Source organism: Sorghum bicolor, chromosome 1 (assembly GCF_000003195.3).
Source record: "Sorghum bicolor cultivar BTx623 chromosome 1, Sorghum_bicolor_NCBIv3, whole genome shotgun sequence".
Taxonomy (NCBI): Eukaryota; Viridiplantae; Streptophyta; class Magnoliopsida; order Poales; family Poaceae; genus Sorghum; species Sorghum bicolor.
This window is the reverse complement of record NC_012870.2, coordinates 11,530,949-11,555,727: the sequence shown is the minus strand read 5'-3', so window position 1 is coordinate 11,555,727 and position 24,779 is coordinate 11,530,949. Positions and strand designations below refer to the sequence as shown.

The 24,779-nt window shown below is 43.4% G+C and overlaps 2 protein-coding genes across 4 annotated transcripts; one reads left to right on the top strand and one right to left on the bottom strand.

Annotated features, from left to right (window-relative positions):
* LOC8056751 lies at positions 1,529-5,902 on the top strand. 3 transcript variants are annotated; one of them, XR_002450145.1, is made up of 7 exons: positions 1,529-1,749; positions 1,841-1,916; positions 2,343-2,450; positions 2,540-2,638; positions 3,783-3,908; positions 5,128-5,324; positions 5,427-5,564. XR_002450145.1 is itself a non-coding variant. In XM_002466655.2 (6 exons), the coding sequence occupies exons 1-6, from the start codon at positions 1,606-1,608 to the stop codon at positions 5,558-5,560; spliced, it is 687 nt and encodes a 228-aa protein (XP_002466700.1). In that variant the 5' UTR covers positions 1,536-1,605; the 3' UTR covers positions 5,561-5,902. The 3 variants fall into 3 exon arrangements, 2 of the variants coding, with proteins under 2 accessions (XP_021309528.1, XP_002466700.1); XM_002466655.2 differs by lacking the exon at positions 5,128-5,324 and having other exon boundaries at positions 1,536-1,749; positions 5,427-5,902; XM_021453853.1 differs by lacking the exons at positions 2,540-2,638; positions 5,128-5,324 and having other exon boundaries at positions 1,531-1,749; positions 5,427-5,902.
* LOC8056749 lies at positions 7,767-23,909 on the bottom strand. Its single transcript, XM_021464165.1, has 3 exons — positions 23,150-23,909; positions 22,842-23,035; positions 7,767-8,096 (listed from the first exon to the last, which is right to left on the bottom strand). The coding sequence occupies exons 1-3, from the start codon at positions 23,907-23,909 to the stop codon at positions 7,767-7,769; spliced, it is 1,284 nt and encodes a 427-aa protein (XP_021319840.1).

The following is a 24,779-nucleotide window of genomic DNA, read 5'->3' as shown; positions in this document are numbered from 1 at the left end:
ATATCAAGTTTGACCACTCGTCTTATTCAAAGTTTTGTACAAAATATTACTTTTTTTTGTTGTGTATTGGTTTATTAATAAAAGTTATTCAAGAATGACTTAAAATTTGATCATATTTGCACAAATTTTTTGAATAAGACGAGTGGTCAAACTTGGGGTAAAAAAAGTCAAACGACTTATAATTTGGAATGGAGGGAGTAATATTGTGGCATAGCAGTGTAATCCATGGTCACTTTTTTTAAGAACCACCAATGCTGTTTCTGTAGTGAATAGAATACTAGTATTAATTTGAAGATAGTATTGAGTTAATATGCACATTGAAAAAACTTGATTGTTTCAACATCCCTTCTCAAATTAAATAGTTCAACACCAAAGGCATTCATGTATAGTGGATAGGTAGTATTTACACAACTATAACCTTTGGAGAACTCTCTTCCAGTGTGCAATGGCAACTGATGATTCTGGATAAAGTGAAATTCTAGTTAGCAACATAGTTGTGAAACTGTGATTTTATAACAGTTCAACTTGTGGTTTAGTTATCTGAATAGTGAATACTGGACAACTGGTATGGTTTGGGCACCATTATGTAGTTCAAGGAATTGTAGCTCATGGAACAGAGTAGTTTATCTTCTTTATGATCTTGCGTTTGTCATTTATTCACGTCCTATGGCCGCAAAACTGTTACCTAATTTTTCTAGTGTGTGATGCCCAGTGAGATCAAAGGTGAAAATTGCAGACCTAAAAACAGCACTAGAGGTGTTCACAGTCAATTAATCACAGTTGGACGATCCATTTCTATTGCATATCTACCGTGCCATCACAGCACTGACAGTCTGACACAAACTGCAAAACTATATGGAAGCTAATTTCAGGGACGTTGATTGAGAATTTCAGATGCTAGCTGCAGCGGATAGAGTAGTTATCATATAAACTGTAGAACCGGCACAAACGGTCGTAACTGCACTGGCACTGACCGACGCGCAGTGGCAGTGCAGCGTTGCAAACGACCATGCCGTCCAGAACCCAAGCACCATAAGCCATGGGTCATTTCGTAATGATTTCGCATGATTAAGAAAGGGGAATACTAACAGAGGAGCGAGACAGTGCATGGTGCGGTCGCCACAAGTTAACGCTCGAGTACAGAGAGCAAGCACCTGCGGTGTGCGTCGGCCGGTGCCCGCGCAATCCGTCAAGCACCTGGCGGGCGCGCATGGTCCGGGGACGCCTGCATCTCCTGCCGCCACTTTCAGACGGCGAGCTCCCGTCACGATCGAGTGACCGACACATGCATCTGCCAATCCAATTGATGGATCGCGAGAGCAACATGGCGTCAGGTGTCGGAGAGGCAGCGTCGTCGCCGCGCGAGGAGAGCGTGCGCGGCATGGCATGGCACGTGGTCCGTCGCCGTCGCACTTGACCGCGCAACGGCCGACGGGGATGGGGAGTGGGACTTGGGAGTTGGGAGAGCGAAGCCTTGTTCATGGGCCGTGCGTCCTCTTTAAGTTCACACGGGCCGCCCTAGGACCCCCGTGCTGCCGTGCACTCTGGCCTTCCTCAAAACCCTTGCGGCCCACTGGGCCTCGAACTCCACCACTCCGCGTCGCCATGCAGAGGGTCTCGCAGCTCGCGCTCCGCCGCCTCCTGTCGCCGCCGTCCGCCACCGCGGCCGCTCGCCGGGCCGCGCCGGTGGCTGCGGAGCCTGTTTCCGGCGGGGGCGGCGTCCTCCTACCTCGGGGTGGTGTCGCCGGGGTACATCTGGAATCCCCTCTTAGATTTTTGGGGGTTTTGGTCCATCCTTGCCGAACTCTGAGCTCCTATGACGCTTGCGATTTCGCATTAGGTAGCGGGGAACGGATGGAGTGGCAGCGCCTCGGGGCTCCGGTTGGCTCGAAGGCTCTGCACCTACGACGAGAGAGGTAGTACATCCAGGCCCTGGTGGCTTCATTTCTGTGGTTGATCGATCTAGTAGTGGAGATAATCAGGAATGCTTAATTTTGTCTTGAGAGTATCTCTTTCTCTGATGAAGCACATAGCCGATATTTTCTGCACAAGTTAGTTTTGAACTCTCCACCATACCCTGGTCTTCGTAGAATTTCCTCACTGGATCTCAGTGGCATGATGCAATGCTGTTTCTCTGGACTACACGTTGTTTGCCTTATTGTTAGGTTATATGTCCTTATTTTCGAACTACAGTCAGGTGTGATGCTGACATAACCGAGCTCGAAGTAATAGGATCAACAAGAATGTGTGAATTTTGTTATTTTTTCTGTTCTTTAAGTTTTTGTCCTGGGAAAACACTAATGTGGATTATGCCCTGTGGCATGAACTGAAATGGTGCACAGATGACAGGGCACTCGAGGAAGAAGCTGAGAAGAAGTTTGGATGGATATTGAAGATATTCTTCCTAGGAACTGCTGGTCTAGTTGGTTACCAATTCTTTCCGTACATGGGTACCGATTCTTTCTCTACTGGGATTGAATTACCTGCGTAAGTTATTTTATTTGGCCTCAAAATGTTACTTTGCCTGACAAGTTTTCAGGGGATAACCTACTTGAGCAATCTATCTCGCTTTTGCGTGTTAAGGATCCCTTGTTCAAACGGATGGGAGCTTCCCGTTTAGCTCGTTTTGCAGTGGATGGTAATTAATTATTTAAGTGTATTTACAGCTCTTGAGTTATCAAATGCATATTGGTCTTAAAAAACGATATTAACTGTCTAGAGAAATAACCAAACTTAGTACTTTAATATAATTGCTTTTGGATGTGTGTTACAGTTGTTACCGTGTTGGTGATGGTTTTCAGTCCATTGGTCAGTGGCATTGTTTCTTTATTGCATAGAACTAAGAATGTTAGTTAACTGCTTTCAAACAAAAAGAATGCTAGTTAATTAAGAAATATTTGAATATATATCTCCTAAACACTTGTATACAAATTTTTGGTTTCCTAGCTAGCCATGTCTTGTAGCAAAATTGATTTCCCCCCTACTGTTTTCTTGTCCTGGTGCTTAAGATTTAGGTCTAAAGGTTACATTGTTGGCTTTGATTGCATTTTAGAGCTGATAGGACTTTTTTTGCACATTTTTATTTTAGTCCAGATTCTCATTCAAATTCAATTAACTATGAAAGGAAAATTGTTTCTCATATTCCGGTGTGAAGCTATCTGCAAAATACCAGATCATTGCCTTTTCATTCTATATTTTGCAACAGTACTATAATGCACGCATGTGCCATGTATGAGAACAATCCAGAATTCCAGCTACCAGTTAGTTGGGTTTGATCAAATGGGTCCGTATCCCATGAGTTATGGGCTTCTTGACTAAAGGCTGTCAGCTATTATACTTAAAGGTTGCTATCAGTCTATCACATTGTCTGTTGCCATTCACATTGTCTTGTCTTAGAATTATCCACTTGCTGTGGTCCATAACTGTATGATCTTGGCCAAGTCCTGAAGGTTAAGCCGATTGCCCATACCTATTGATCACTGCTTCCATAATCTGAGTGTGATTGCTTTGATTGCCAATACCTACATATCACTGCTTCCATAATCTGACTGTGATTGCCAATAGCTACATATCACTGCTTCCATACTCTGAGTCCTAACCCTAACTAGTATAAAAATATAAAAATGGAGTCCTGTAGTTCCAAGTCTAGGCTAAATGTTCCATTCTATTTCCTATAACATGACATTTAACTTCAGTCTTCATTTGCCTTAAACATCCATAGCGAACTGTCTTTGGTTCTTTTTATTTTATGGAATGTACTTACTAATTTCCTTTGGGCACAGACCAAAGAAGAATGAAGGTGGTAGATATGGGGGGAGCTCAGGAACTTCTTAATGTATTGGAAGGCGCCAAAGATGATAAAACACGAAAAGAAACTCTAAAAGCTCTTGCTGCACTTTCAAAATCCGGTGAGTAAAACCATACTAGCCACCTCCCATCCCTATGTCCTAGTTTACTTTGGCTTCTCTGTCGCTCCAAAGTGGTTGGTTCATTGAAATATTCCTATGTCTTTGCATTTTTTCTTTACTTTATATTTACATATTTTGATGATTGGAATCATGTGGCTGTTGATTAATTTTTGACAAACGAGACCCCAGTGACAAACTTCCCACTAGTTTCCCTTTTCATATAGGTCGTCTGCAATGATTACAAGTTCAATTTTGGTGGTTGATGTTTTGAATGTCCATTCTAGATACTACACTTACACACCAAAGAAACCTAAGGTTGCCAAGAATATCAAATTCTTTGATTTCTACTTTCAACTTTGTGATCTTCTAACTGATCATGTGATAGGATTGCCAGTTTGGTCCAGCTCTCATGAGTCATGGCTGATGGCTCTAGGGCGAACGAGCTTGCTACCTGACTTGTTAGCTCAGGTAGCACTCAGGTCCTGGTTTGACTCTCCTTAGAGTGAATTTAAACAGGCCTGTGTTAAAAAAACACCCTTGTCGGCTGTGGTCCTGAGTTATATGTGTAACCACATGAGTCGCTTTTGGCGAGATGCACATGGCCACAGGCATTTGCCCTCGACACTTGTTGGCATGTCCAGGGCAGCCGGCCTTTGGGGTGCTTCTCGACCTTCACGCGGGAAACTTCTTATGTTGTGGGGGCAGTCTTTCCCATGCAGGTTGAGTTTTTTACTCATGGCTCTAGGAGTGCATGTATTCATCATTGTTGCTAAAATGACACTATTTTGTGTTACTGAACATTTAAAACTTGTTGTATGTGCATACTTACTGTGACCCATTTGTTATTTGTTATTTAGTTTTCATCAAAGATGCAATAGAAGCACCCAAAAAAAAATGGCAACATCAAAATATGCCAGAAGAACACAACAGAGAAACCACAACAGTTTAAATCTCTAGGAAGAAAGCACCAGGTCATCCTGTGGTAGTAGAATAGGCTAAGGGCTCATTTGGATTGATGTCAATCGCTGCCTTGCCACATTTATGCAATTGAATATGTTTGGCTGTCTGTTTGGAAACACCAATAATTGGCAACCCAAAACTCACTTCATGCTGCCGTTGGCTTTTTTAATATGTTTGGTGTCGTCTGTTTGGATAGACGCCAATAATTGGCAACCCAAAACTCGCTTCATGCTGCTGTTGGTTTTCTCGCCAACTGCAGGTAGAACTCAGGATGGCGGAATCCTCAGCCAATTTTGGTGAGCCATCAAATTTGCTTGTTGAGCTGGAGCCAAATACACACGAACCTTAAGACATATGCAGGCCACCCATTCTGATCAAAGATTGCTCTCGCCATGTTAAAATTGGCACTTCAACATAGTTCATTTGGAAGGTCCATCTGTTCCGTTCCTTCCAAAGGTTTCAACAAACCTATATGAAGACTGCATTAGTACTTTGTGTTTTGAACTATCCTTTCATGTACAGTATTTCTGTAACATTTTTTTTTCTTGTAATGTGCAGAAGAAGCTGCTGGATTTTTGGACAAGGCAGGTGCCTATGCAATAGTCAGTTCCACTCCTAACTCTGGAGAATATGCTGAGATCCAAACTTACAAGACTAGTCTTCTGACGGCATTTGATCAACTGAAGTCATGACGTGCAAATGGCAATTGGTACATTCAGCAACATGTTAATTCTAAACTTCGCAGTGGTGGGCAATGCCCTAGTTTTTGAGTCGGCGTGTCGAGCACATCCTGGTGGCCCTTTGTTGGTCAAGTATCAGTTTGCTGCTGGAAATGCATGAACGGTTCATTTGTTTCGAACAGAGCATAATTTCTTGTCTTTTTGTGGGTCAATAACGAGAGCTTCATTTTATTGTATAAAGTGGGTTAGGGCACCCTCAACAGAACGAGATAGTTATTAGCTCTAAGACAACTTTTTCAATTGTACTAATTTTTAGCACAATATCATACTAGCTCTTGATCAAGAGATAAATTATTCTCTCTCTCTTTTACTAAAATATGAAATAATATGTTTAGAGGTAGCTTATAATTCTCCATTGGATGTCATTCAAAAATAATTACCCATTGGATGTGCCCTTACAATCCAAACATACTGGATTTGGAGACATTGTTACTATAGGGGATGTGCTAATTTAACAAAAACGGATCATAAAAGACTAGCTAGGTGTTTTTTTTAATCTCAACTAGCTATGTGTTTGTTAATGTTTATGCTATTTACCAAATAACCTGGTGGGGCCGTTAGACCCTCGAACCTTTGAGCCATAACCTGGTGGCCCTCACCTTCTCTAGCGAAGTCATTATGGTTGCCTTTATGTGAGGATATGCATAACCTACAAACGGGTTGTTGTTTACAAGTTCATGCCGCATCACTGCACATATAGCTAAATGGACAACTCATAAATGGGTCGTTCATTTAAATTTCTGCAAACATGACCAATCATGAACAAGATCTGCATATGCTATTTTGTTGCTTCTTTATATCAATGAGATTAAGCATAGATAAGATGAACACAGTTATAATATTTCCATAAAACCATCAGCCAGCATACCAAAGGACACAAGATTTCAAAACGGGTAAGAGCTTCAGTAGAAGATAGATAAAATTTATCGTGACAAAAATATCATTTCTGTTTATTGGACCATGTCGGTAATGTCCTTGCCCATACCCATTCGATGAATTGATGAAATCCCTTTCGCGTCTCTTCAGAACCCTGGGGCTTGTCGGCAAAGCAAGTAACCACTTTGTACAAGTTATTCACGCCTAATAAAAGGACACGGTCACACAAACATGTGTCAGATTCATCAATTCATGCCTATTATATAGTACAATATAAACTAAAAAATATATCGAAATTTAATAAAATAAGTAGAATTGTAAATATGATGAGACATGAAAGTAAACAATCAAAATTTCTATATTTTATTTACTGAAGTTAACCTGACATGTTGTTATATCTTGCTTGAAAAACCATTAAATATTTGAATGGTTTCTATACGAAAAGAACTATATATGTTACAGGTTGCAGAAAGTGCAGTGAGCTAGCTATATATCTAAGCAATATATATTTATATGCGTGCCAAACATACCTACAACCTCCAAGATCATTGTGTCAATTTTGCTCTTCATTCCTCGAGTAAGATTTAAGGCAAAATCATAGATAAAAGTCGAGTTGTACTCTCTGAAAAATAATTTTGAACTACTAATAGAAAAAAAATACACTTCGCCGAGAAAACATGTACGTGTCTCAACGTACATGCATATGTGTTAGCATATTTTTAATAAATAAATAAACAATGGATAAAAGGCTAACCCCTTGACGCAGGCCACGCAGGTCCCCCCCAGCTGTCCTCGGCCATCGAATGTTAATATACGGCCATTTTTTCCGGCCGATTAGTAGCCCTTTGTTCCTGTATACAAGCACATAATAATAAGCCAGTTTATACGGCTGCAGCATGTAATCATGTGGTGAATGAGGCTGCATGGACCCGGCTCAATGCCATCCATGCTGCAATGATCCATGGCTGGCGACCTCTCGCGTCGTTGCTAAGGTGGTATTCCGAAATGTAGGGTTCATTTCCGAAGTAATGGCTGAATATGATTGTGTCACCCTTGAGGTTAGGAAATGCCTTGGCTGAGGCACTGATACTCCTGTGTTTAATGAAGATGGCCTGCTTCCCTATGCTCGTCACTGGGATATACCTTCCCACGACAAGATCCGCGAGCCTGTAAACTAGCATCTTGAATAGGGCATATGCGTAGAACACCACCAGGATCTCTGAATCACACTCTACTACGGAGACAGCTTGGTAGCGTCGTCCTACTCCATTACACGTGGCAATCAGCTTTGGCCAGTGTCGAGGTTGAAGAAGCGCACGTAGCCGTGCAGCTTGGGGTGGCCAGGGTGGAGGCCCCCGCCCTCCGGCAGCATCATCCACCGCCGCGGATGGAAGCGTGGGTCGACCACGCCGCGGCCGCGCGGGGACGTCGTGCCCGATCGCCAGGAGGCGCAGACGGCACGGAAGCGGACGTAGTCCAGTAGGAGCGACGCTATCTGACGAACCAAATCGTCAGGCAAAGACGACGCCCAGAGTGACGTCGTCGTGGAGACGTCGGAGTACGTTGATGACAGCTGCTGTTGGCGACGACGAAGGTCCAGGCATATCGCCGCCTAATCGATCGACTTGATCTGCTTATAGAAACTACAATAAGCTAGGCAGAAGCAAATCATGGTGGGGCAGCCGGAACGGAATCCCAAATTAAATACAAAACCTATATAGTCCTATAGACGTGTGCTTCTGTAGTGTATATATATATATGCGCGGCTGGCCCCGGCGTATTCGTGATAATGGTGAACTCCAATGGGTAACTCAGCGGTAGGGATCGATGAGAAGGGTATGAATATTTTTATTGTATTAGAAACTAAATTCATTTAAAAAGTTTAAATTTATCTATATCTAAGATCAAATTCGTTTAGAGTGTATCCACTCTATTTTCATCCATACTCAGTGAGATTATAGGATCCGGTTTCACGGCCACTGGCCAGGACCTAGGAACAACACGTGCTTTGCTTGGCCGCATAAATTATGTTCCCAGTGCCAAGGCGTTCACGGCGCAATGGCAAAGGTCATTGGTTGGGGGGCTCCCACCCAGGGTTCAAATCCTGAGTGCGGCACTTTATTCTGGATTTATTCTAGGATTTTCCGGCGCTATGCATTAAGTGGTAGGCGACGTGCCCCTCGACAGCGAGGCGCCTGTGGTGACTTCGTAAACTTCAAGATTTGCCTGAGTGTCTAATTATGTTCCCAGTACTCACTGCAGGTTTTATGGTTCAGTTTTCAATATATTTATATTTTGGAAACAATGTAGAAGAGTTTTATCTCCATAAAACTCTCTCTACTCCCCCATGAAACTCATATAGCCAAAAGTGTATTCACATCGATTAATGTCACACACACCGGTGAGAGCTACCAAGTTCGAGGTCATACAAGGTCTAGCACGCTGCGGAGACAGGTCAAAACAACAAGGACGACTATGCCATGTAGACTCTGGCCCATTCTTTGACAGAAAAGCTTGTGAATCCTTCCCGGAAAGACCACCTAGAAGGATAACGAATGTCATCGAGAGAGACACTGGAGGACATGGGATTGGAAGAGCTAAAGTGAGGGAAGTTAGTAGTAGATTGATTTTGTTATTAAGTGTGTCTTAGGCACCGTAATTAATCGACCGTGATCCTTTGATATATATAGAGAGGGTGGCTTTATCTTAGTAGAAAAATCTTCTCAAAACATAATCTAAAAGGTTCCCACGAGATCGGAGGAGTTTACATCAAATTTGGCTTGGTTTGGACTGAGACAGATAAAATTGTCTTAGGTCGATTTACACCATCGTGACACCCACTTAGGAAAAGCTGGCCTAGTGAAAGGATGTACGGATGTCAAGAGAGAGAGGTGAATAGCCCATTAAAATTCCTTCAAGGGTAGAGACACCAAGCAAGTTGATTAGAATAAAAGACAATCTTAATAGTAGTCACTACTTGCCTAGCCTATCCAGTTCAAAGCAAGCATCTCTACATAATTCTAGTAGCAAGAAGTATTTCCACAACTAGAGCACATAAACTACTAGGGCCAAGCTAAACAACTAACCAAGCAACTAAAGACTAGCAACTACAACTAGTAAGCTGCACAAGTAACAAAAGCTACTCTACTCACTGGGAGAGTTACTACACATGCACAAATAAGGAATGTGAATACATGTGTAATAGATAGCAAACCAGCGAAGACAAGTGACAATAATTAATGTCATGGTTCATAACCATGACTATTATTTAGTGGTTGATGTGTGGGACTTTGGTTGATACTCAAAACATGAAAGGGGGTATCCCGGTTTGAGTCTCAAAGCCCTACGTCAAGCAGAGTTATTCGTGTTTGCTACGGATTTCTTAATTGTTGTCACCATCTCATTAATGCAAATTCTTTGATGTAGTTAGTACTTCAATTGTTCAACACTCAAGAATTCTTATTTAGGCCATTCATATCATCACGTACATAGTGTTTTGATCTAAGATATATTGCAATTTTTTCATGTTTCTGCGATAGCATATTGTTCCATGGAGGTAGGCTGCAAAATAGTAATCAACAATTGTTTCATGACTCTATGCCTAGGGTAAGACAAAAGTCATCAGTTCAAATCCTAAAGTATTTTTCTACTAAATTCATTCATTTCTTTTTAAAAATGACTCCAATTCTTTGCAATGTAAAATGACTACCAAAATAGAATTTGACATCTAGAATAAACCTATGAAAACATGATCATAGGTGGATACTTGGCATGTTCCACCTCGTCCAGGTATGTCGCAAGAGAAGCAAAAGCCAAAATTTTCTTTATCAGGTAGCATACGAGAATTGAGATCAAATAAAACATGTTTCAAAAGTATTAATATAGTCCCATAGATAATAAATATGTGAATGTGATGTGATGATGGCATTGGAGTAGTTGTGTTTCACTTGATACACTCAATTGAATACCGTGAGGTGATCAAGAGTCGTGGGCAAATAAAGAAGTGAAGAGAGTGACAAAGAATAGAAGGAAAAATGGGTTTTGTTCTAGGCAGTTTTCACCATTGGATCATAGTAGGTGGAGGGCAATGGCATCACCGCCTAAAAAGGATCGAGATGCCTAATTGGTGGTGGCGAATCAGGCTATAAAATTCTCATGAATTTAAAGCCTAGCATTTGTGCCTAAATAGTGTTTCTAGACTACCACGCAAAAGTTTTGCAATCTAGTTCCAACTCTAAACTAACATAGAAATTCTAGGAATGTAAAAATTTGTAAGTAATTGCGTAAATATAAATGCTCAAAGTAAAGAGAGGGTTAGGAAAGAGTCGATACTCCCCACTAGTCTTCATTGGAGCACCTCACAAGTTATTCCCCCCTTGATCCACGCAAGGACCAAGTGTTGTCTATGGGTTCATTCTTCGCCACTCCAGCAAGATGAATCACCCACAACCATTTACATAATGACTTGGGCCCCTCATAATCGCCTCCAAGAGATCACCAAGCTCCTCAATACCACCAAGCCATCTAGGTGATGCCGGTTAACAAGAGTAACAAGCGCAAAGTTTCACTTGACCTAAACAAGCCTAATGAGGAAGGTGGATGCACACTTGCTACTCCCTATGCACTAATGGAGTCCTTAATCTTGTAATTAGCAAATTTAATACACTATCCTTGAACTCTCCCTTGCTCTCCAATATGTCAAGCACACTGTTCTAAGAGGGAAGAGTGGTGCCATGGCTGAGATGGAAGGATATAAATAACCCCACTCCAAGAACTAACCGCTTGAAGTCTCCTAACAGAAAATGATAGCACTAGATTGGTTCATGGCTACTTTGAATTGAGCACCAAACTAGTTGTTGCTGTAAAGGCCAGTAGCTTACCGGTGACCATTTTTCCTCTCTAGATCCTTATTGGACAACACCGGTTCACATTTGTCCCCATCACCAAATGAATCTTGTGACCTCTTTACTCCTTAGCATAGAACAACAAACCCTGCCTAAGTAGCTTATAGTTCGGTGCCTCTCTAACCAGATCAACAGAACAATGCAGTACATGCAGGGCACCTCCATTCTCCACCGTTTCAAACACCTTTTGAGAATGTCATTGTTTCCAATTGAATTTTGGGCTTCCACCGAGCTACCTAGTGCTAAGTCTAACAAATGTGCACCACACCTACTTACTAGACTCACCTATATTAATTTGTTCATACCCTTCTTCATAGTAAGGTCAAAGGAAAAATAAAGTCCTAAACTACTCTAAGTATCTCATAATGGCAAATGATACTTAGAACTAGTCTATCTTTAACCTTGTCAATCTTCCTTTGAAAACCAAAATAAAATCCATCAATAGGAGCATGAAAACCATTGATTGCCCATTAATCAATCAATATTGTGACGAAACTTATAATGCCTTTGCAAAATACATGTTAATAACAAAAAATGTGTCATCATTAATCGTCAAAAACTGAACTAGGGGCCTAGATGCTTTCAACCGCCTACTTGGCATGCAACAAAAATTGTGGTGGTTATAACTGTCGATTCATACGTTGACCCGACAGTGATAGCAATTTTCACCATGGGCTCAAACAGACACTACTCTCGTCTACCTTCGAACTCATGGTGAAATTTCTTTCCTCCGCCAGTTTGTAAGTGGGTGGTGTAGTGGGCAAGAAACCAACAATGAAAGTTGTCTTCACCAACGAGTTGACATGTGATCCAATGATGATAACCACCATGTTTTCAACGCTTAACCATACATCGACCTAGAGGTGAAAATAATTTTCACTGCCGGTTTGTGCCCCGTTGCACCTCACTGACCTTTGAACCAGTGGTGAAAACATCGCACCGTCGGTTTTCGGCCAAAACCGAGGTGAAAACCATGCAACAAAAATGAATTCAGTAGTAGTACTGGTTGAAACTCTAGATATGCCCAATACTAAATGTACTTTAAGATTGTCTCTATTTTTGTACAACTTTTATTTGTTTCTTGTTTACCTCATTACATTTCTTTATCAATTATAAATCCATGCATAGATGAGATTGTACTTATGTGAAATTTCTTGATCTTTGAACTGAAATAATTTTGAGATGTTTTGAATTGAGATGTTAGTTGGGAAATTTCTTGATCTTTTGAATTGAGATATTTTAAGATGTTTTGAATTGAGATGTTATTGGAATAGTGTCGGGTACCATAAACCGGGATATCCTGATCTAGAGGGAGAAAAGCGGCAAAGGAAGACCTTAAGATTAACAATACCCACTTCCCCTCGGCCCTACGGGGAGGCCCAGTCGAATGAAGCAACAAGCGACTCGCCCGAGCTCTGGCCTCGAGCGTGATCCAACGTCTCGCCCGAGCCCTGGCCTCGAGCGCAATCAACGCCTCGCCCAAGCCCTGGCCTCGAGCGCAATCAACGCCTCGCCCGAGCTCTGGTCTCGGCGCCTGGCTTCCCACGCACGATGATCGTACTGCGGACGTGACATAAACCATGCCTCCTCCCATGTTACGGCAGGAGATGACCATCACTATTCCAACAACTCCCATCCCTGTTGCGCCTTATATACACCACTGTGAGTATGGCTGGACAGAGGAAGGGATGGGAGATGTTAACTCACGGCGCTGTTGTCATGCCCAAGCAGTCACTATTCTTAGCAAAGGACAGGGGACAAGGCCTCGGAAAGGATTGCCACGACCCAGAACAGGGCTCGACAACACAATCAACAGGGACAACCATGTTGCTGCCATTACCTCAAGGACGCTGTAACACCCTAGGTGTTAAGCATGCACTTAGCCTTAGCAAAGCAATGCATAAGCATTCTCATTAGGCATAGCATCATGAGCATGTCATATATCCCAAAAATATGATTTTATGTGCTTTATTCCATGTGCTTTAAATATACTAAAAATATGATGTTTGCTTCTAAAAATGTGAAATATTCAAACTAGGTTGATTTATGTGTAAGAAGAATTAAGAATATTTTTGTGCAAATTTTGGAGCAATAGAATTTTAGAAATGGAATTTATACAAAAATCCCCAAATTGAATTTATTTGAAAACCTAGAACTAGTTTTAATTTGTAATTCAAATTCTATCTAGAATTTGGTCTTGCTTATTAAAACAAAGTTGTAGGGTTTTTGTTTTGGAACAACTTTGTTTTTGGGAGCAAGAGGTGAAAATGATTGTATATTGGTCCAAATGAATTTAGAAAAGAATTTGAGAAAAGAAATTCAAAAAAAAATAGAAAATGGGACAGGCGCTGCTGGGCCAACCCCGCCTCCCTTTCGGCCCAGCGAGCGGCCCGGCCTGCCTCCCCCTCCTCTCTCTCCCGCGCGCGCGGCGCCCGCCTTGTCCCAGGCAGCGTCGGCCACGTGGCGGCCGTACGCCGGCGATGGGCGCGCCGCGGCCGGCCACCTCCACCCCCCCCTGGTCGGGACGCCGGCCCGGGCTCCTAGGCCACTCCATCCATTCTGTCGCGCGCCCCTCTCCCTCCTCCCTCCTCCCTCCGCTCACGCAGCGCAGCAGCAGCAGTTCCGCCGCGCGCCATTGCCGGAGAAAGCCCCGCCGCTCGCCGCCGACCGCACCAGAGCTTCAAGCTCACTGCCGAGAGCACCAGCGCACTCGCCATCGCTGCGGTAAGCCCCTGCGTGCGCTCTACCAAGGTGAGAAGCAACCGTGCGCCGAGAATCGCTCGCCGGAGTTACCCCGAGCTCGCCGGAGTACTCCGCCGCGACGAATCTTGTCGTTGCCTACCTCTTTTCGCTCGTTCTTCGGTGCGCTAGGTCGGTAGGGTGGTGAGGAAGCTCGGAGAGTCGTTTGCGCATGCTCTACCGCACCGGAGCGGCCTGGCCACGGCGAGCAGCGCCGCCGTGCCGCCATGCATGCTCGTCGGAGGTGCTCCGGCCATCCTCCGGCCAATCCGAAGGTACCGCTGGGTGCGCCTCGCTGCGGGGAGCACGATGGTGCTCACCCCGTGGCCGGGGACCTCACCGCCGGCGAGATCTGCTCGTCGGAGGTGCTCTCCCTCTCGGTCTCGCTGACCAGTGGGGTCAGAGGCCCACTGTCAGTCGCAGGGGGACCGTGTTGGGTGTAGATCTGGGTGTCTTTAGCGTTTTTTATCCCGATTTCGATTTGATTTTCAGAAAAGGTTTTCCAAAAAATCGATTTAAAACTTGTAAAATCCATATCTTGAGTTCTACAACTCTAAATCAGATGAAATAAATTTTGGTGTGCTCTATATTTTCAGATCTACAGTTTGATGTAATTGCCTGTCATGTTTGAACACTTTTTCTGGACAGAAATAATTAATCCATGCTTTTGCAACACTTGGAAAATGCATAGTAATTAAAATATGGATCAAAAAAAAGTAAAACTGATTTGTTGGCTCTGCATGTATGTTAACTCACTGGGAAAATATTGCTACATATTATTTGGTATATAAATGAATTTATAGTGATTTAAATGCTTGCATGACAGTGGTTTATGATTTTTAATAAAAATTTGGATCATGCAATTAGTCTGAAAATTTTTGTGGATGTTTCTTATGATATTAGACAAATTGTAAAAATGTGAAATCTGCTGTTTGACACTTATAACATAGTAGAGTAATTGTACTAGCCTTTATGTAATAATCTTGTGATTTTTGTAGCTCAAAATAAGTATCCAAAAATTATGAAAAATTTATAGTAGACTTTATGCTTGACTGGTAGTCTCCTGTAATTTTTGTGGAATTTATAGATGAACAGAACCGCATGCAAATTTTGATGGGCCTAGAAATGAATAAAGAAAAATTATGAATTGTTATATATGGGTTAAATAGAATAAGAAGGTATTTGGTGTATCTTTGAAGCATCATGTGGGTGGCTGGTTACACTTGAAAAACAATTTGTAGAAGAGAATGCAATAGATGTTTAATTCAATTGTCTGTTCTTGGATGATGTTGACTATCTTGTAATGAGCATGACCAAGTGAATCACCTATGCATCATGTCATGATCATTTGGTACCTTTTCGTACAAGCATCCACTCGGGCATCTCGCACTCCACTCATGAGCACACATGCATCATACAGGCTCGCAGGAGAACGAGGTGGGACCCGAGGAGCCAGAGGAGATTCAGGAGCAGGAACCTCCGGAAGCACAGGAACCCGGAGAGGAGCTGCAGGAGTGTCCGGATCACCGGCCCAGCACGTTTGAGAAAGGCAAGCCCCGGAGCATTCTAAGTCTCACTATTCTCGCTAACTTACATGATATATTATGCTTGTTCTATTATATTGCATCTAGGTGATAGGAGTTGGTTGATACCGTTGATGCATGGATATTCCTTGATATCACCCCTCGTTTATCTACCTTGTCCTATGTAGATAGGTACAGAGTCTATGCTTAGCTTGCTTAGTCCGGTAGAAGTCGGGTGATTTTCTGTCACCTGCGAGATATAGGTGGATACCTGCTTGATTAAGCAGTGATTGCTTTGGGAAAAGAATAACCAAGTGTGGAATGGAATTGGAGAACGGGCAGGGTCTTATGGTGGATTAACCATAGTGCCTCTGCCTGTGTCGATTAAGGACCGATCGTTGACGGCCCTTTTGTCATGTTGAACGCATGCCCCACACTTAGCTGGAAGGATAAGTCGTTCCGACCGCGAAGCCTGAACACTATCCGGGCCGGGAATCGAGCCGCCATGCGCTGTATTGGTGATGGTTGAGGAGAACGATGAGGGCGTGGCGCGCAACCTTGGTATACCTTGGATACCTCGGTCGCCGGAACGGTCCTCGGGTACTGGCGGTGCCTGCCGAACCCGCGAATTGGTCCTGGATAGTGTAATACGATGATCTGTAGCTCACTTGATCAGTGAGTGTGGTTTGTGTGGGGAATACCTCACAGCTGGTTAGAAATCGATTCGAATCGCCATCACTCCTGGATAGTGAGCACTTGACATGAGCCCTGTCCTCGTAGTAAGAACTATGGAACACTTGGGTTATAATGATAAATGGTTTTAAAAATGCTATGATGAGGTACTATCATATTACTATACTTGCTTGTAATAGTACAGGTGCAAACCTAGACAATAGGTAATGATACTTTCAACTTGAGCAAACTAAAAGAAGAAAGATCTATATAATAGTAATAGAATCTTGCAGTTTATGCAAAAAGATTGTCAGCTACCCCACTATATAGCCTTCATGATCCTTGAAGAGTCTTTATTTTAATTTATGACGGGTAAGTCTAGCTGAGTACATTCTCGTACTCAGGGTTCTACTCCCATGTTGTTTTGCAGATGGTCAAATGTACTATGGTTATTGCATCCTCTGTCTGTACCCAGCCATGGGTGATGACTAGACCAAGGGCGATGGTCACTCCGTCTTCTCTTTTGCTTTTGTGGGAATGACCGATTTATGGCACTGTATCAGACTAAGTGTGTGTGATGTATTTTCAAACTATGAAGCTTCCGCTACCTGTGAACTTGGGTTGTAATAACTTTAAGAACTCCGATGTGTTTTAAGAATGTTGTAATCTGGGATGTAATTGTGGATGGTGACCGCTAAACTTATTACGATCTTGGCTGTTGTACGATGTGTGGTTTGAAATCCTTCGAGATTTCACGGACTACCGAAATTATATGGGCTTAAGCCTGATGGTTTGACTATGCAAATGGTCACTGTTAGGCTTAATCTCTTATAATTTGGTCGGTTCTGTTACAGACGCGACGACCAACAACTACAGTCTCGACACCGTAATCCCTCTATGTACCAGGAGTAGAAACTAAGACTTACACATGTAAAACTCACCTCCCCTTGTGGCTATAAAAGGGGAGGCAGGGCACCTAGGGACAGATTCAACAGATCAAACACGATCAACACAACCACCAACTCAAGCACAACACTCACACGAGCACTCTGTCATCCTCCAAGCCGAGACTTGGGACTACTTTCCTCTCTCGCAGCTAGCTTGTACCCCTTACTACAAGCACTTCGGATGCAAGATAATACAGGATCCGATCCCACCACTGGACGTAGGGCAGCTGAAAGCCCTAGTTTGGTTTTGGATAATTGATGAAACCCTTATGCTAACCTCTATACTAAGTGTGTGTAGACTTAATGAGGTTGGTACATGCCAAGTGTTGGAGCAAGTGATGATCATGGTGATGATGGTGATGACCACAAGATGATCAAGTGCTCAACTTGGAAAAGAAGAAAGAGAAAAACAAAACCCTATGGAGATCAAGGCAAAGGTATTGCTTAGGGTTTTCGTTTTGGTGATCAAGACACCATAGAGGGTGTGATCACATTTAGGATAGATAGCCGTACTATAAAGAGGGGAATCCTTTGGCTAAGCGGTTATCGAGTGCCACTAGGTGTCATTGTTCATGTGCATGCATTTAGAACTGAGTGAGCTAACTTAACTCCTTCGAAGAAGATGGTTGTGAAAATGCTAACACACGTGCACAAGTTGGTTTACACTTTGTGGTGTTGGCACACTTTGAGAAGGAGGTGGAGTTTGAAAGGTAGAGAGAGGATGGGTTGCACTATCAACCGGGCACATGTCAACTATTGGGAAGATCACTTGTCTCATGGTCATCCAAGAAGCAAAATAGTGTTGCACTATCAACCGCCGAAGCGGAGTACATTGCGGCCGGTAGTTGTTGTGCACAAATTCTATGGATGAAGGCAACATTGAAAGATTTTGGAATCAATTTCAAAGAAGTGCCATTGCTATGTGACAATGAAAGTGCCGTGAAGCTCACCAACAATCCGGTTCAACACTCAAGAACAAAGCATATAGATGTCCGCCATCATTTCATAAGAGATCACCAACAAAAAGGGGACATTTGCATTGAGAGTATAGGCACCGATGATCAACTTGCCGATATATTCACCAAGCCACTTGATGAGAAGAGGTTTTGCAAGCTAAGGAATGAATTGAACATACTTGACTTCTCAAATATGTGTTGATGCACCCCCACTATATGACATGCCTCTCCTTCAAGCAAAGCAAGGTAAAATTGATTGACATGTCATTCATCCTATGCTAAGGACTTGCTTAGTGCATCTAGTCATTCCTTACATGTCTTAGTCTCATTCATGAAAATCAAATAAATTTGATGCTTGTATGGTACCACTATTGCTTCTATGCTTGACTTGATCTAGTGGTAGCATATGACATGTTTGTGGGCTTGCAATCCTAGTGTTTGATCTAGAATATGAGCTATAAGTGTTTAACTCAACATGGTACAAGATAACCCTTATTTGGAGGTGTGAAGAAGCTTGTCCTTGGATCAAACCGAGTTAAATATCTTAGGCAAGTAATCTAGATTGAACAAATTTGGTAAAATGATCTCACTTCACATGGTCTCACACTAACCTATCTAAAATTTGAGCTCACCTTTTGTGGTCTTTGATGACAAAGGGGGAGAAAATTTCGGTATTTGCTAGTTGTAAATTTGATTGATGAAATGAAAAACTAGCATGCATAGATAGTGTAACTAGACTTTTAGTTGTTTCACAAGTGGTACTAGAACCTTGTTTATAATGTTGATCTCACGAGGTGTTCTAGTTTTGTGAATGTCTAGTTACTAATGGTGCTAAGGATGGTATATATTGGCAACTCCGATTGGTATCACGCTTCAAAGGTCCATTCTTTACACCTTAGCATCATTTGGTAGAAATTGACTCCTATTTTTCCTATTCAAGCATATGTGCAAGCTTTCAAATCCAAACCCTTAGCACATATGTAGGGGGAGCAATTGCTACCAATTTGGGTTTATGAAACTTGTCCATAATCTTTGCACATGGTAAAATGCTTGGGCAAGCAACATGAATCCAGAAAAATTTTATTGAAAATCTTTGTAAAAAGGGTTGTCATCAATTACCAAAAAGGGGGAGATTGAAAGCCCTAGTTTGGTTTTGGATAATTGATGAAACCCTTATGCTAACCTCTATACTAAGTGTGTGTAGACTTAATGAGGTTGGTACATGCCAAGTGTTGGAGCAAGTGATGATCATGGTGATGATGGTGATGACCACAAGATGATCAAGTGCTCAACTTGGAAAAGAAGAAAGAGAAAAACAAAACCCTATGGAGATCAAGGCAAAGGTATTGCTTAGGGTTTTCGTTTTGGTGATCAAGACACCATAGAGGGTGTGATCACATTTAGGATAGATAGCCGTACTATAAAGAGGGGAATCCTTTGGCTAAGCGGTTATCGAGTGCCACTAGGTGTCATTGTTCATGTGCATGCATTTAGAACTGAGTGAGCTAACTTAACTCCTTCGAAGAAGATGGTTGTGAAAATGCTAACACACGTGCACAAGTTGGTTTACACTTTGTGGTGTTGGCACACTTTGAGAAGGAGGTGGAGTTTGAAAGGTAGAGAGAGGATGGGTTCCTCTCTCCCTCCCGCCGAGCTTGCGAGGCGGGATTCGGCGCTTTTCGAGAAAATGAAGTGCATATTTTCTATTGCGCCGGTGGGATATTTGGAGAAGTCACGGGAGTGTTTCTCGCTGAGAAAACACTCACCGGACGCTGACTTCTGGAGCACCGGACGTCTGAGCGTCCGGTGCAGACAGTGCCTGGCCCAGCTAGGGTAAGGCACCGGACGATAGGCACCGGACGCTGGCTTGAGCGTCCGGTGGTTAGCGTCCGGTGTGCGGGCGTTTTGCGACCCTCTCTGCGCGTGGGTCCGGTGAGCACCGGACGCTGAGGGTGCGTCCGGTGGCTTGCGTCCGGTGATCCTGCGAGTTTGCGGAACTCTCTGCGCATGAGTCCGGTGTGCACCGGACCGTCCGGTGCTCACTTGCTCAGCGTCCGGTGCACTGCAGGTGACCGTTATATTCTGACACGAGCGTGACACGTGGCTGACGTTGGAGCACCGGACGCTGGTGTTGAGCGTCCGGTGCCCCTTTAAGAGCGTCCGGTGACCCCGCAGTTTGCCCAGTGAAAGAGCCAACGGCTCTATTTGTTTGAGGGGCTATATATTCGTGTTTGGCTGGCTTGGGGCATATACTCTTGGCATTCTAACATACTTGACATCCTTGTGAGCCTAAGCAAACACCTCCCACTCATCTCCTTCATAGATTATACATCTTTGTGAGATTGGGAGTGATTCCAAGTGCATTTGCTTGAGTGATTGCATCTAGTGGCACTTGGGGATCGTTCTAGCTGTGGTTTTCTTGTTACTCTTGGTGGTTGCCGCCACCTAGACGGCTTGGAGCAGCGGAGGAGGATTGGCACGAGTTGGTGATTGTTCTTGGCCATCTCCCGGTGATTGTGAGAGGTTTGTGCCTACCTCGGCGGAGTGCCAAAGGCAACATTAGTGGATTGCTCGTGTCATTGAGCTACCTCACTTGTGGGTAGGTTCTTGTGGTGTCCTAGTGAGGACGAGGTTCGTGCTACACCTCTTAGCCACCGAACCACCAAGTGTTGGTCGACACAACGGGGACGTAGCGTGCCGGCAAGCACGTGAACCTCGGGAGAAAAATCAGTGTCTCAATTGTGTTTGATTGGCATTCTCCCGGTGCTTGATTGTTTATATTGGTGATTGATTCATCCTCTACGCGGCGGTATAAAGTTCAAACCGTCTCTTTTACATTCCCGCAAACTAGAGTAGCTTACTTACTTGTGTAGAAACTATAGGTAGCTTTCTAGTGTAAAGTAGTGACATAGCTCTTGTGTGCCTAGTGATTATATCAACTAGAATTGTTGGATAGGTGGCTTGCAAACACCCCATTAGGGCTAGAGCAAAAAGCTTCGCTTTGTTATTTACTAACCTCTTGCTCTAGTGAGTTTGTAGATTTTTAAATAGGCTATTCACCCCCCCCTCTAGCCATATTAGGACCTTTCAGCAGCGTTAGCCAGTATAAATCCTTTGTGTTCTTGCATCACCATCTGTGTTAGGGACACGCAAACTCGTTACTCGTTAGTGCCTGGATCACGTGTCCAGACGCCGACAAATAGCAAATTTTGCATGCAATTTGTGAAACTTGAAAAGGTGGGATTGTTTTATGCCATGCTAGGGGCGTAGAAGTAATATAATATGTTCATTTGTGCATGACAATGTAGGTATGGGAATCAAACTAACAAACTAGCTACGAAATACAAAATAATATGTAAACATTAATGATCATAATATGTTAAAATATAAATTATCTAATTCAGTTGGTTCATGGAAATCAAACTCTGACAACCTATGTACCCAATTTTAAAATTCTCTACCAACCACCAATAGTGTAACTGCACATGGATTGAACAGGGCAACATATGCACGCTCCTAGCCATGGACGCCCCCCTGTGATTCTGCCGTAGAGATATTGCTCTTGCCTTAAAATGTGTACGTTGAAACTCCCAATGTCCTTCGCTTGACACTAAAGTTCATTTATCTTGCAAACTATCGTGTAAATTGAGTTCACATCAAGCCCAATTTCGTTGCTATTGATGCAAGAATGTTCACGCCTAGTGATTAGTGAAAGGGGAAGGTTAGAAAAACTAGTATCAGTTTGCCTATACAATAATGGTAAAATTAAAAAAGAGAAACTATACAACAAATCATAAACAGAAAACATAAATTATCTTGCTTGAAATATTACCGAACTTATTAATGGTTTCTAGGAAAAAACCTGTAACAATTTCTGAAATAAGCAGTAAGCTAGCTCTGAGCAATATGCTTGACAACAATGGTTTTTAACTACTGCTATGCTAACAGGAAAAATAGAATTGCACGTACTGTTTGTTGTAGTGAAAACTATAATTAACAGACAAAAACTATTTGTGGACAAAAACAGATGCCTCACTCGACGAATGCGTTGCTAATAACTAGAAAGCGGTTTGGAAGTATTTTTGGTTTTCCAGACTCATATATAAGCTATGTATGTATCTAGAAATTAATGTCAAAACGTTTTATAATTTAGAAAAAAAAAAGAATAGTAAACATATACGAATACTAACCCCGCGACGACGATACCCTGCCACCGGCCATCGAAGCCATCGAATCCCATATCCAGCACGGTATTTTTTCCGAAGAATTAGTAGTCCTTTGTTCCTGTGAGTAAGTACATAAGCAAGAAAAATAAATAAATAAATAAATAAATAAATAAATAAATCCGTTAGTTCAGTAACATGAAATAGGAAAAATCAAACAAGGCAACTGTAATAAAATAAAAAACGAAAGGAGTGTAGGAAAAAAAATTGTATATAATATAAAAAAAACCTTACTTACCAGTATGCACGAGTGCAACATGTAATGATGTAGTGAATGAAGCTGCAAGGACCCGGTTCAATGCCATCCAAGCTGCATTGATCCTTGGCTAGCGACCAGGTGCCACTGCCAAGGTGATATTGAGCAAGGCAACGATCAACCTGATGGGTGCATACGATGGTGTCGCCCGTAACGGTAGGTAATGCCTTGGCGGAGACACTAAGAGCCCTCTCCTTAATGAAAATAGCCTTGTCCCCTATGCTAATCAGGGGAATATACATTTCCATGATGAGATCTGCGAGCTTATAAACTACCATTCTGGACCGAAAAACATCAGTGTGGCCTATTACCAGTACCTCTGAGTCGCACTCTACGAGATAGACAGGTTCACAGAGTTTGTCAATCGTGCATGTAGCAATCAGCTCTGGCGGCTGTAGTACCTCATCCGGTAAGGGTGTGTCTATGTGGAAAATATGTACACTACGTTTAGCTGTCTTATTATCCGTCTTCTCACACGCCACATAGATCTTGCCTTGAGATGATAATAATGGTTGAGAAATCCCGTGCCACCACGTTGGCACAGTCCACTGCCGGTCCTGTGAAGTTGCAAAGGCCACACGATACAGGTTCGTCATTGCAAGCATGACAGTGACGACACCATCATCAGCGAAGGTAGCAGCAGCAGAGATACGTCTAATGATCGGCAGCTTTTTTTGCTTGGGACATCCAACAACGAGCTCTTGAACCTGCGGGGGGATGGTGGAGAGCGGCGGGAGATCGACAATGTCGCCGGTGAAAGGATGGAGGACACGGACCGCGGTGTCGTGGTCTCGCTGCAGGACGAGGAGGCCGTCCATGGAGTCGAGCACGCAGTGGTCCTGGAACAGCGGGATGTGGACGCGGACGAAGGCGCCCGTGTCGAGGTTGAAGAAGCGCACGTAGCCGTGCAGCTTGGGGTGGCCAGGGTGGAGGCCCCCGCCCTCCGGCAGCATCATCCACCGCCGCGGATGGAAGCGTGGGTCGACGACGCCGCGGCCGCGCGGGGACGCCGTGCCGAATCGCCAGGAGGCGCAGACGGCACGGAAGCGGACGTAGTCCTGCAGGTCGCCGGCCAGTAGGAGCGACGCTATCTGACGAACCAGATCGTCAGGCAAAGACGACGCCCAGCGGGACGTCGTCGTCGACATTATGTCGGAGTCGGAGTTGATGACAGCAACCGTTGGCGACGACGAAGGTCCGGGCATCTCGCCGCCTTGACTTGATCTGCTTATTACAGACCACGGAGTATATGCTAGTGTGTATGTGCGGCGACTGTATCGTATCGGTGGCCCCGGCGCAGTCGTGATGACGGAGAACTCCGTGGGTTTTGTGGGCTAGGGGTTTCACGGCCGCCGGCGGAGACCACCGCAATTTAGATGCTGCGGCATCGATCTCACCAGTTGAGAACAAACTTCGGTTTTCTTCTGTCCCCGTTCGGAATTGGGCGCAGGTTTAATAGGAGATTTGGGATCTGTTTGGTTTCCTTGTTAAATTTTAGTTGCTAAATTTCTAAAGACATCGACTAAAAAGAAGCTAAAATAATTTAGTCTTATTAGTCATCTAAGACTAGCTAAAATAGTTTTAGCTAGCTAAAATTTAGCAAGAGAATAGTAGCAGAGCTAGAGAACTTCCACGATTAGGGCCAATACTATCAACCACCAACATCAGATCACATGCTAATGGATAAAAGTAATTCTAAACAAAGGGAATACTCTAGTATTTTTTTCCCAGGCCTAGGGCCATGGCCATATTAGCCCTAGGCTTATATCCGCCATAGAGAGGAACCAAATAGACCGTTAGTGGACTAGAATTTTGTGCCCAATGATTAGTGCAACAAGTTTTTTCTAGAAGAAACATTTAGTCTGAGTCCATGGCTCGAATCTGGACTAAAGGTTATCTTTCATCCCGGATAAAACCACCATCCGGGACCAAAGGTCTTGCTGGCCTTTTTATCCTGAGTAGTGGCTCCAACCAGAACTAGAGGTTGACCCTTTAGTCCCGGTAGGCTCCACCAAACTTAGAAATATGTGTTTCAAGTTGTATACTAGCAAGGCCACTGAGCACATACACTCACA